Below are 13,560 nucleotides of genomic sequence, written 5' to 3' on the forward strand. Positions count from 1 at the left end.
AAAGATCAGGAAAATGCAATTGGAGAAGATGAGGGAGATCCCAGTGGTCCATCTGCTCCACCACCCCTTCATAAGCTCCAAAAAAAATTCTTTAGAGAAACACCAATAAAATTGTCATTCCAAAAAGAAATTTGGGAACCAGAACCAATGTGTTCAACTTAAATGCGCTTTTGTACAATTTTAATCGTATGCATTAAATAAAGTTCTTCATATTATTTAAAAAAAAAAAAAAAAACAAACAAACCGAACCAAATCATGTGATCAACTGATCACTGCTCAATGAATTTAAAGGTGAATCGACTCATGACGATGATGGCTTCCTTCCACCAACAAAAACCATTTTGGGACTATTTGCTGCTAGGCCCATACAATGTAAGCCCAAACCAGGCCCATAAAACATCTTGTGAACCATCCCTACAACTTTTCCACAATTTTCCAGCCTCCAAGGTGCCTCAAACGTAGACCTAGTGTTTGACGAATTGCTGCAAAGAGATTGAGGCGGGACAATTTAGGCACACACAGTATGGGGGCTTGTTCATGTTGTTGCCAGAAGAAAATTCCTGATTACAGGTGACGGGTAGTACTATAATTTCAATACTCACAATATAAAGTTAGATGTACCAACAAGATTTAAATGTGGCATTTGGTATTCATGAAAGGCAAAATAGTTTAACCCTGTTGATTTTTAAACTCGAATCTCGGTAGTGTATTGATAAAGGAATGAAGAAGCATTGTCATTGACCTTTGAACTCTCTCACTAGTATATAAGAATTGCCAATCATAAAATAATATATGAATGAAGATATGGACATTCTTTTTCTTTGATATTGCTCAGCTTTTGTCACATAACGCGTTTCCTCCAATCCATCTTTGAATCCATTTCTTGGAACCTGCTTGTACCTTGTTCATGAGTCATAATTAACTCTGAAACAAGACAGGAAATAACATGGAGCAAGGCATTTTGACCAACTCCGATTCGTTGACTTACCAGAAAATTATCAAGGAATAAGCAGGGTTATGTTTTTTTTTTTTTTTTTTTTAAAATTCTTGTTCAGTATATATATAGAGCTGCTGTGTAACATTAGGCTAATCCAAGTTCTCAACTTCATCATGAAGAGTCTGAGGAAAGAAGAATCAGCAGCTGCATCCATTCTCCTCTATTCTGTGCTGACTTCTCTATTTTTCCTTGCAGTTCAAGCAAGAAGTCATAAACCAGGGTGTGCTTCTTCGTGTGGAGATATCGAAAACATCAGCTACCCTTTTCGCCTAAAGGTTGATCCAGTAGGCTGCGGTGACCCTGACTATGAACTATCATGTGTGAACAACAAAACCATCCTCGAAATATTTCCAGGCAAATACTATGTCAAGAACATTTCTTATGATGAACATATTATCCGTTTGGTTGATGTCAACTTTGCCGATAGAAGCAGCTGCAGCCTTCCATCGGGATCTGTTGTATCGAGGGATGGATATGTCAATGATTTTCGCTTCTTGGCACTTGGCACAAATCAAACTTACACACAGTTTGTGAAGTGCTCCAGAAACATCAGCCAGGCTAATGTAGCTGCTTACAACTACACGGCTGTTCCATGTTTAACTAGAGTTAATGGGACTAATTACTTCTATGCTGTTTATGATGGCTACTACTTAGCTCGTCCTCGTCAACCACCATGCTCGCTTATTTCAGTGGCTATTTCAGATTATCATGAAAATTTTGTTGAGCCCCTATCTTATGAAGCCATCATGAAGCAATTGGAGGCAGGGTTTGATCTGGGATGGTCCGTTGAGTGTCGCGACTGCTCTTTAGCTGGCAAATCATGTGGAGTAGATGTAAGTGATCTAAATTTGGGTACTAAGCCACTCCCCTATCAATGTTATGAAGGTCAGTTTACTATAATATGCCTATTCTATCTTTATCATGAAGGTCAGTTTACTATATATCATACTATATTCTACAGGTACAGAGTACAAAGAACCCACTGAGCTCCAAATAATCTTAATATTTGTGGGAATTGCTTTGGGAGGTATAAATTATATAAGTATATACATTTGGCAATCTTGTTTTTAGTGAAGTTTAGTTTAACTCCCTTGGAAGTTGGAACTTATAAGATCATTTTTGTCTGCATTTTGCCATTTTCAGCTCTGTTTGCTGTAGTGCTTTTAGTGGTTTTATTGGTGTTTCGCATCCGCAGATGTATGAGACGACATCAGCGGAAGAAGAATCAGCAGCAATCATCGACGCCAGCATTAATCAGCAGTTCTTGAACTAATTTCATACCTTCAGCCTCTACAATTAGTCAGGAATAATGCTATCTATCTGATACCATCAATGTAAAAATGGCTTGCTAGCAGCTTTACAATTTGTTAATTTCTGTTGTGTGTAACCATAAGAATGTGATTACATTTGGATTCTGCATTTATCAAATGTAAAATACATGTGAAAGCTATTTAGCCTTGCCCTCTGGTTATAATTTTCTTCAAATGTCAATTATTGCTAAAAGTATGTGCCAGAATTAACTCTGGGGTTAATTCTGAGGTTGACCCTTCAGTGAGTCTTAACTCTAAAATAGTATGTGCCAGAATTAACCAACAGTAAACCAAATAATGGCAGATAATCATAGGAAAAGTCGTCGAACCATCCTTTATATAAATTTCCCTCTCACCACCTTTGAATTCTAATTCAGTACTCAGTAGGGAAGAGTCTGTTATAATATTGCAGATCGGCTAACTTATATAAACATTTCATTTTCAGGTTGCCTTACACTTTCTGAAAGACATATTTTATTGTGTTTCAGAATCTCAGATAGCGTGTCACCTCCAAAACAGGTATTGCTTCTGCTAAGGAACTTGTCGATCATAGTCAACTTTGGAAAAGACAAAAAACATGGATCTCTTTGACCAACTCCAATTTCTTAATCAACCAGAAATGCACATGAATACAGATTCTATATTTCTTTAGACTTTAGGGGTCTAAAATTTGCTCAAAATGAAAAATAGTTAGCCACCTTTGATTAAGGAACTATAAGCCATACTTAATTCTTGAAACAAAGAGCTCCTTAAACCGTCCTAAAGTTAGCACTAGTACTTCGGCTAATGAGTGAATACCAAGGATTTTCGTTTTCGGGCATTTGTCTCCAATCAAACTTCTACTCTATTTGTCAAGTGCTCCAGAAACATAAGCAAGGCTCATAACTACACCACAGCTTCATGTTTTAGCAAAAACGGGACTCACATCTGTGCTATTTATGATGGTGAATACTTAGTTGACAGTCTTCGAACATCATGCAAGCCTGTTGCTGAGGTTCCTTCAGATTATCGTCCATACATTACTAAGCCTCCTTTTTATGAAGCCATCATACAAGTTTGCAGGCAGGGTTTGATCTTGGATGGTCCCTTAAGTGTCGTCACTGCTACTTATCTGGAAATACTTCCTCACAAGTTCATGGGATAAGCCAATCACAAATGTATGCGAAAAAGGTCTCTGTATATGATCAATGAATATTTTGATCAAAACAGTTATGTTGCTTGATTATTTTTCTTAATGTTAAATTCAAACTGTTGTTTTGCATGCTATGTAGAGTACAAAGAAGTGAAATCACTCCAGAAGTCCAGATGATCTTAATTTTTGTAGGAGTGGCATCGGGAGGTATGAGTTGTAGAATATATACGTGGACAATCTCTATTCATTTGATTCCCTTGAAAGTTGAAGCTTATAACACGAGTCTTTGTCTGCATTTTCAGCTCTAACTGCTCTAGTACATATAGTGGCAATGTGGCATAATTGGTGTTCAGTATCTGCAAATATAACAAATGAATTAAAGCTGCCGGAGAAGAATCTGCAGAATCCGCAATCATCAATTCTTGAACTAACTTATTCCATTTACAGTCAATATGACTATTGTATTGGATTCTGTTCTGTGAGACCATGGCCAAAGGCCCAAAAGAATGTAGCTAATTTGAATATCTTCTCTGTTGAGTAGTACATTTTATAATGTTAGGCAGCAGATGGTCTGCATATGATAAAATGATTATCAAATTCCATCTATGTGAAGATTAATCAGCCTTGCCCATTTGGTTTTCTTCAGAAATTCAATTCCTTGTTGCTAAATTCACTCTTCAAATAAAGATAGAGACTTCAACCTGAATAAGTAGAAGAAACTAATTATCTCACATTGTAAGGCTAACCCATAGTAAGTGAATCTAAACTCTAAACTCTAAATAACCAAACTGGGTGTGGGCAAATAATCATAGGCAAAGTCCTAGAAGAGATCGATGGGTTGAGATGGACTGTAATACCATTTGTGATAATAACCCTTTATTTTATCTCTGATCTGACGTGAGCCTTTCTGATCTTCAACAACAATTAATAATGGATAATTTATTTGTAGAACCACGACGCGTCTAGGCAACTGGCTGGTATACTGGTAGACACCGACTAAGGAATTAATGCCCATTTGCATAGGCTCGTGACTAGTCTTGTCTTATATTTGGTCCATTTGGATAGAGCCATATAACAGGGGAAAGTCACTTTGGACGGCTGAGACCTAATTTAAAACATTCTTCCTCAAAAGGAAAGGAGTCATGAACCATCCTTTGATTTTTCTAACTCATACTCGGTAAGGAGCCTAATGAGGTACCAGAATGGACTATGACCTTTGAATTCTGAATGGGATATATAATGGATAATCTTTTGATTTTACTTCATCATCTGCGCGCTCAATTCTCAGCTCATCCACACAGTTCATAAACTTTCTGGAATCCAAAACCAAGTTCTGAATTTCACATATAGTTATTCTGCTTGATTAATTTCAATCTTATATCATGAGGAAAGGCTCAACATCAATTGCATCAACCGTTCTTTTTCCTGACGTCCTAGCTTTTCTGCTCTTCCTTGTTCAAGTTCAAGCAAGAAACTTGAATGAAGCTGATTGTTCTTCTTCCTGTGGAGATATCCACAACATCAAGTACCCTTTCCACCTTAAAGGCGATCCATCCGGCTGCGGTGACCCCGACTTTGAATTCTCATGTGTCAACAACAAAACCATCCTCGAAATATTTCCGGGTAAATACTACGTCAAAAACATTTCATACACTGACAATCTACTCCGTTTAGTTGACGTCAACTTCGCAAACGGAAGCTGCAGCCTCCCATCTGGTTCTATAGAAAATTCAGATGGTTTCGTCCAAGACGTTCGTTACAAGGGTCATGTCAACTACACAACTGGATCTCGTATCCGATTTGTCAAGTGCTCAAGAAATGTCACCCTGCAGAATAATGAGAAGTATTATTATAACTACACGGAGGTTCCTTGTTTGACAAGAAATGGAACTTACACGTATGCTGTTCTAGATGGAATGTACACGGCTATGGATTATCCACCGACGTGCTCACTTGTTTCGCTGGCTCCTGTGGATTATCATGAAGATGTTTATAAGTCCCCTACTTATGAAGCCATAGTGAAAGAGTTGCAGGCAGGGTTTGATCTCGGTTGGTCTGTTGAGTGCAGGGATTGCTCTTTGGCTGGTAAGCATTGCGTAATCGATGACAAAGCATGGGACACTAGGCCTATCATATTCCAATGTGCAAAAGGTATGTGCCTAAGTTTATGCTCTTCAACCTTATGTGTCTCGAACTGTTATTAGTGTTCTCATTACTCATTCTATTTTATGAAAATGCAGATTACAAAGAACTCACACAGTTTGAAGCAAGATTGATCATTGTGGGAATCTGTGTGGCAGGTATTATTTGCATGATATATATGATGTACATACTACATAGACATGCTAGTCTTGTTTGCATTGCAATTTCAATTCGTTTTTGGATTTTGGAACTTATAGAATCTTTGTCTTCATTTTCAGGTGTAATTGGTCTATTGCTTATAGTTGCTGTATTGGTGTTTGTTATCCGCAAATATAAGAAACGAAACAAGCCCGTGAAGAATCTACAGAACCAGCAATCATCGACACTTTGAATCAGCAATTCTTGTACAAGTTAACCAATGTATACCCTCACCCTATACAGCTAATTAGCTATAAGCTATGTGATACAGTAACATGTAAAAAATGCTTGTAGTTAACACGTACTATACAATTTGTTGGATTTGGTCTTTGAGAATAAATCTAATGTAATTCGATTGTCATTCTTTTGTGTAGTCAAATACTCTGTATGTGAAGACTATTAATTGCATAATCCTCCTGAACTCTAAGCACAATGTCAAAAATTTGTTAATGAATTTCGAACTATCTGTAGAATTCACCACATTTTTTTTTTTGCTGTTCCTGGGATTCTGTTCTCAGGGTTCTGCTTGGGCTGTACGTAATGTATGATTACATGCCTAATGGGACTCTTGCTACTCTTATGGCCTCAAAGGAAGGCAAAATCCAGTCATTGAGTTGGGAAAACTGCAGGAGATTGCTCTTGGAATCGCTCAAGCGATCAAGTATCTACACAAGACAAGTGATGTGTGCACTTCATTTATAAATTAATTAAGCCTCAAAATTAGTAGGACCAAAAATTATTCCCAAAAATATCAAATGTTTGCCTGGTAAAATTTTATCCGAAAGATCATGGTCTATTTTACACAGCTCCGGAACTGAAGACTTGGAAATTACTCGGATCTGCTGCAAGGGAATCATATATTTATAGTTTTGGGATGCTGATTTTGGCAATGGCCAGAGGAAAAATTGATTGCAATGCAAAGGCAAGTAGTTCAAGAGGAGTGATGTGCATTTATAACCATTTAGTTGGCTGGAGATTCGGAGACTTGGGAATCCAATGTGTATAGTGGGGTTATGGTGCGTCAAGTGAAGGTATCCGATCATCCCTCGATTACAGAAGTTGTGGAGATGTTGAAAGGAAACATCGATAGCCTCCAAATGCCTCCTCATCCTTCCTTATCATCAGCATCCTTTCCACCTCTACAGAGGCAGAGGACCAATTGGATCCTTCTGATGATCAGATGCTGACTTCAAAGACAATGCAAAGAAGCTAGCTAGGTATAGCACCATAATATTTGACAGTATTATATCTATAATTTTTTGACTTATGTGTGTCATCTTTGCCAACTATGCTAATCTTCGCTGTATCGTTCAACGAACAACAGTATTATATCTACAATGTTTAGGGACACTTTGGCAATTGAATTGTTATATTATAAATTTGCAAGGACTATAGGAATAAGGAAAAGTCATGATGATGAATAGTGGTTGCTACTTGTTTTTCCCTTTATGTAAGAGGTACTATCTCTGTTTCTAGAATAGACAACAATTCACTTCTGGCCATAGATAATTCAATGGAATATTACCATTTGGTTTAATATTTCTCTGTTCAACCTATACAGCCTATCAGAAACAGTATTCTAGTATAGTACTATAGCATGGTTGAGTGGACATGTACCATATACTGAAATTTTTCTATCTGCTCCCTTCTCAGACTCATATACTGAAATTTATAGCCTTTGGCCAAAACATAAACTTCCTTAAGAGGCTGGAAATTGAATTCAACTAGCTAGATAAAGTACTGGAAAGGAAAAGTAGCAAAGTGCAGAAAATGAAAGAATGGAACTGCCATGCTGCCAATTTGCTTTCACAAAATCAGATTCTACTTTGAATCAGCATCTAGATCAGCCAGAGACAGTACCAAAAGAACAAAGAGGAAGGGAGAGACAGAGACAAGAGAATGAAAATAAAGTCATTCTTTTTCTTAATCACCTCCATTACAAAGCAAATAAATTACATGATAGGTGTAAGTGATGCATGCCCAGCAGCCCACCTAAGTAGAGTAAACGAGCTAGCTTCTCTGGTATGCATCTCTTACATCCCATGTTTTATAACATCAAACATACTAAGAAAAAAGGATCAACTAATTAACAGAGCAAAAAAACTTGAAAATTAAAAAACATAAAGACCTCAAGAGTTAAGTGAGTACATGAAAGAAAATGAAAGACCCTAGTGATAAGGTTAAGGTAAATTCGGACCGCTACCCTCAATTCCCCGCAATGCAATAGCGCCGCTCTCCAAACTCTTCCACCCCACTTTTGTGGTGGTGGCTAGACATTCAGGAGAGCGCGCGCGATTGCAAAGCCTTGTTTAGTATGTTGTTTTTGCCATCAGCTCCCTCCTCCTGGTCGCCGCCAGCCACCACCACCTTCATCATCTCCACCGCCAACAAAGTAGCCCAAGGTTCCCCACTGTTGGTGGCTGGCCATCATGATAGTACAATGATGAATGCTATGATTGCGCTGAAAATGCAATGTGCTAGCTGAGCTAGCAAGGAAGAGTAGAATGAATGAGAGTAATTGATTATAGAGCAAAGGGGACATAATGGGTCATATATAAAGACGAGAGATAGTACCTTTTTGGTTGAATATGAATGCCATTTTCTTTTCTTTTCTTCAATTTTTTTTTCCTACATGATGAAATTATTTGATCTCTTTTGGTTAAAGTGAAGTTGAATTTCTTGGTCCAATTCAAGATGGAGTTAAGTCTAAGGGCATGTTTGTGGGGAATGCAAATAACTCCACTAACTCGGTTTCCAAGGCTCTTGGAATTTTCATATTATTCTCTCTTCGAGTCTAGTCTCTCGTACTCATATGAATAGGTGAACTGTAATTTTCCCACTCAGGCTTCAGCTCGATCCAGACAAAAGCTTTATCAATGGCCAAACCCTTTTTAGTTTTATTACCTTATTATTGAGCATCGATCACTCATAAGAAGGTGTGAAGTTAGTGAGTGCGTGGTGGGTCGTCATTTACATATTCATGGATTCTTGTGCAGTTGTGCATATATATTTTGCATGGAATTTCGAAGCAGACAGATGAGCCTGATTTGAGCAGGAAAACACTGTTTGAAAACACTCGTCATAAAACAATGAAACATACTACTCTTTAATCATGTATACAGAAAGATGTATAATGATGAAGGTCATGAAGTATATGCATGTTCTGCTTGATATAAGCTTCTAAATATTGGAGGTTTGAGTTTGTGCAAAGTTAAAGGGTTGAAGTGGTTCTTTTTGGTCCTATATGTTTTCAAACCAAATCATTGTATTCAGACGGTATAATGATTATACCTTTTTAATCAATTTAAGGTAAGGGTTTTCTCCTATCAGTACTATTTTGTACTGCAGTAAGGTCTGCCTACAAAAATACTTTTTAAATAGCTCAATTATTTTCGGCAGCCTTGTTTGAACACCTCATGAATTCAAATACTAAGTTTGAAAGAATTTATGATTGGTAAGATAAGAAAGATCACAATTTTTGAAACAATCTTCAACACACAATGTAAATTTAACGGTTTAATTTGGAATATCATCCAGTGTGACAATATAGTTTTAGTTGTTTTAAAAAATATTGTATTAAAGTTGACTGTAGCTCTTACATGATCATGTCATTTCATATCACATACTATCATTAAGTCTTTTAAATGGGATGTGGTGTGTTGAAGGAACTAGTCATACAAGTCTAATTAAAGGGTTGTGTTTGTGTCTGAAATTTTGAATCTTTTATATGATTGAGTAAATTTACAGGTTACGAAGATATAAAATGTTTTATGGTTTAATGTAATAAGTTGATTTTAATTATACAACCGTACAAGTTGTGTATACACGAATTGTCCTTGATATATATATATATGGAGAGAGAGAGAGAGAACTCACTAAATTAATCAAAGCTACAATGAAAAAACAAAAGTTAAATGATATCTGGTTATTTGCCCAAAAAAAAAAATGATTTATGGTTAAAAAAACAAAATTGGTGGATTTCTTTGTCAAACTTTGGATGGTTGAGAATGTTACAGACATAATTGACGCAAAGGCTTTGATTGATGGAAGCTCATGTGGGTGCTGCAGACCAACAAACAAAGAAAAATGGGGCAAAACTCACTTTTACCTTGGATACGTCCATCCATGGAAACAAAAGCGAAAGCTAAAGTAAAGACGAAGGCATAAGTCAGCGGTCTGAGATTCTCCTTCTTTCCCTTTTCTAGATTTGTTATTAACCTATTATTCACTCCTATTTCCTTCTTTAATTGAAGGAAAAGAAAGAAAATATCTCTGGTTTGAATGAAAATGGATGATACAGTCATCTCCACCAGAAGTTAGTGGACTGTCTCTGTCGGCACTGAGTGGTGGCCGGTGTATCTCCGGCTATCTTTTCCGATCACAGCCTGGTAACAGTTAGCTAGCCTTCTGAGTTCTGATATCATCTTCATCATCTACGGCTCATGTTTCGACACCTCGTGAGGTGGTTATCTATTATTGCTGATTGATGACAGGTTCATCTGTTCAAAGTTGACCCTTCCAGATCTCCCATGCATGTCATTGTTATAGAAATTAGCGGCAAAATATATGTTTTACCTCACCCTTACGTCATTTTTACATCAAGCTTAATTGAGGTAGAGGATTTGAGTTTATTTAGTTGCTAAGAGAATTTCTTAATCACTTTCTGAGTACATGCATACACATCTACTTATCCGTAATGAATAAGAAATTTGAATAAACTTACTTAGCCCACCACATATTAAATTTCTACACAAATGAGGCAAAAATCCGTCTACACCTCCATTCTAAACCCTAAAACCTAAACCCTATTGCAAATGTGAAGTCGTGTAGTGAATACTTTTTTCTCGTTTTCATACATTTTTCATTTAGTTCAGTTCACATTAGGTTATGAAATATTATGATAAAAAATAAGTTCAAACTAATCAAAACCATTCGGAACAAGAATTTTGTTAGGTCTAGTAAACTTCTCCGATTTTAATGGAGATTTTATCCCTCCTTATATGGCTCTACATTTTCTTTGAGGAAGATGTAACAAACTATATTCCAAATAATACGAGAATACAATTTACAACTATACAACGGAATATGACCAGGCCTAGATGCAATACTGCATTGAAAACACCAGATATCAACAGGGCGGAAAGGAAAATAATTGACGTTGTGACCGATCATACAAATCCAACGACAGAATTGACAAAACTGATCAAATCAACACCGAATCAAAAGAAACCTACCACCAAAGAAACCGAAATCCAGTCCATACATAATGAACTAGTCCCCTATTCATGTCACATATATTCCAAGTCAATAGCTAAAATCAAATCCATGCATATATGCAATGTGAATATAGCTTTGCTAGCTTCTTCAAGTCGGGGGCTAAACCGTGGAAAGGGGCAGTGGTCAAGAAAAAGAGTCCATAATTGGATATGGGAAGGACAGTTGTGTGGAGAAGACCATCCCACAAAGCGCCATGTGTCCCATGAGTGTCCGGTCATTAGCGGACAAGAAGCGGCGCGTGAGGATCTCGACAAGTTTTTGAGCCGTATACGGCGCTCCAGAAAGAACGTACAACCGAGTAAGCACGCACGCCTCCGCATTGGATCCCTCGTGCATTTCATTTTCTCCTAGGTCAAAGCATGCATGCATTTTCAAAAGGATAACCACACTCAGTTAATAATTACTTCTTTTACTGTGTGAACGTTAATGGAGTACAGAAATTTTATCTTCCATTTCCAGGACGACGGCCCTTTTGGAAAATGACTGATCATATTTTTCTTGGGTGTTCTTCTGGATCTGGACCCCCTTATTATTCCTTTTTCTTGTCCTAGAGCGACTTGTCATTTTGATATTGCGTCATCATCCCACCCTTTCCCTTTCCAAGGATAGAGTGCCCTTATCTCTCAGGGGTTCATTTCATTCATCGGTCAAAAGTTTGAAGCAAGGTTCGCAATTTCGATGAAAAATTCTGTGCTTCGAATTTACAGAAATCTTGACTGAAATCTTATGTATGGATTGATTGAAATATCAATAAATAAACTTTAGTATAATATTGATACAACACAGAAACTAGTTTTAAAAACAAAAAAATTTACAAAATTTCATCTTGATCATGACAACGACTAAGATACTTCGACGTTTTGGTTTACACTTTCTAAGGATGCATTATTTTGTTTGAGAAAATTATAAAAAAACCCAAAAAATGAAGCTCCTATTAAGAAAAACTCATTCCTATATTTTCTTTTAATCTACACCCATTCACATAATTAAACCTTCCTTATAGGTTTTAGGGCTAAATACAAATTACTACCCTCTGTGGTTTAGGTCCAAAATCAATTCAGTCCCTGAACTTCTAATTTCATCAAAAACACCCCTGCACTTTCACTTTTGATCTAATAGGTCCAATTTGTTAGTTTTCAGACAATTGAGTTATTTAACTTGTTAACGTGACTCATATATGACCTATGTTTTATGATGTGGTGTCGAGGTGGTCTGTATAGTCAATTTAGGAGTGAGTACTACTATTAAAAACAAATAGTTTTCCAACAAATAATTCAACTATAACTTGAACCCATAACAGAATATTAACGAATTGGACCTATTAGATCAAAATTGAAAGTGCAGGGATGTTTTTGATGAAATTAGAAGTCCAGTGACTGAATTGATTTTGCACCTAAACCACAGGGTACTAACTAGTATTTAGCCCTAGGTTTTAAGTCTATAATTAAGTTTTTTCACGTTTTTTCAGTTTGACTATATTACCCTTCTGATTGAATAGGGAAAATATTCCTTAAATATAGTTTTTAAAAAAAATTTAAATATGACATCAGTTATAAACACAAATTAGAATTCAATACAATCAATTTATTTTCCCTTATTTAAAAACAATTAATTGCCATAATTATTGTATATCTCTTCATTTCTGATTTGATCTATATATTTGTCATTTTTAGTAGATATGTTTGTGTAGATATTCCTATTATTAGATATCTCAACATGATTAATTGTCTTAATTATAGTATATAACTGATGCCATATTTTAGGAGATGGTTTGTGTAGATATTCCTTATTTAAAAAGATTAATTGCCTTAATTATTGTATATCTCTTCCTTTTAGATTTGATCTATATATTTGCTATTTTTTAGTAGATATGTTTGTGTAGATATTCCTATTAAATTTACTTCTCAACGATATTCCTATTATTAGATGGCACCTAAACTCTAGGTGGGAGTATTCTCTAGCCATCAAGAACTTGTGGAATCTATAGAGAAACAATAAGAGAAAAAAGAAACATGCAATCAAGAACTTGTAGAGTCTATTATACCTATTCAATAACATAAATCCTGAAAAATTAGAAAACAAATATCTCTTCGTCAGGAAGACACACACCTATTGAATAGGTAGCAAACACAATGCTCATCAACCGTGCCAGTCGGATTAAAGGGATATGCAGTTGAACAAAGGCAACCCACCAACCTCTGATTGTGCGATCCATTTATATCACAATCACAATTTGAAATCAAAAACATAATTGCATGATTGTGGAGAAGGTTGCACCTAAACTCTAGGTGGGAGTATTCTTTAGCCATCAAGAACTTGTAGAATCTATTGAGAAACAATAAGAGGAAAAAGAAACATGCAATCAAGAACTTGTAGAGTCTATTATACCTATTCAATAGCATAAACCCTGAAAAATCACAAAACAAATACCTCTTCGTCAGGAAGACACACGCCTATTGAATAGATAGCAAACACAATGCTCATCAACCGTGCCAGTCGGATTA

The 13,560-nt window shown here is 36.3% G+C and overlaps 2 protein-coding genes and 1 long non-coding RNA gene across 4 annotated transcripts; all 3 read left to right on the plus strand.

The window, feature by feature from the left end:
* The first annotated feature begins 1,105 nt into the window (after positions 1 to 1,105).
* On the plus strand, positions 1,106 to 2,518 carry LOC112200603. The gene is made up of 3 exons (XM_024341631.2): positions 1,106 to 1,882; positions 1,959 to 2,024; positions 2,141 to 2,518. The coding sequence occupies exons 1-3, from the start codon at positions 1,111 to 1,113 to the stop codon at positions 2,263 to 2,265; spliced, it is 963 nt and encodes a 320-aa protein (XP_024197399.1). The 5' UTR covers positions 1,106 to 1,110; the 3' UTR covers positions 2,266 to 2,518.
* Positions 2,519 to 3,025: 507 nt separating this feature from the next.
* On the plus strand, positions 3,026 to 3,894 carry LOC121053008. Its single transcript, XR_005810509.1, has 3 exons — positions 3,026 to 3,477; positions 3,579 to 3,646; positions 3,742 to 3,894. It is a non-coding gene; the product is annotated as an uncharacterized LOC121053008 (long non-coding RNA).
* A 758-nt stretch (positions 3,895 to 4,652) lies between these two features.
* On the plus strand, positions 4,653 to 7,299 carry LOC112196475. 2 transcript variants are annotated; one of them, XM_024336833.2, is made up of 4 exons: positions 4,653 to 5,590; positions 5,680 to 5,739; positions 5,860 to 6,001; positions 6,298 to 7,299. In XM_024336833.2, the coding sequence occupies exons 1-3, from the start codon at positions 4,822 to 4,824 to the stop codon at positions 5,970 to 5,972; spliced, it is 942 nt and encodes a 313-aa protein (XP_024192601.1). In that variant the 5' UTR covers positions 4,653 to 4,821; the 3' UTR covers positions 5,973 to 6,001; positions 6,298 to 7,299. The 2 variants fall into 2 exon arrangements, with proteins under 2 accessions (XP_024192601.1, XP_024192600.1); XM_024336832.2 differs by lacking the exon at positions 6,298 to 7,299 and having other exon boundaries at positions 4,655 to 5,590; positions 5,860 to 6,233.
* The last annotated feature ends 6,261 nt before the right edge of the window (positions 7,300 to 13,560 follow it).

The sequence above is a fragment of the Rosa chinensis genome, chromosome 4 (assembly GCF_002994745.2).
Source record: "Rosa chinensis cultivar Old Blush chromosome 4, RchiOBHm-V2, whole genome shotgun sequence".
Lineage (NCBI taxonomy): Eukaryota > Viridiplantae > Streptophyta > Magnoliopsida > Rosales > Rosaceae > Rosa > Rosa chinensis.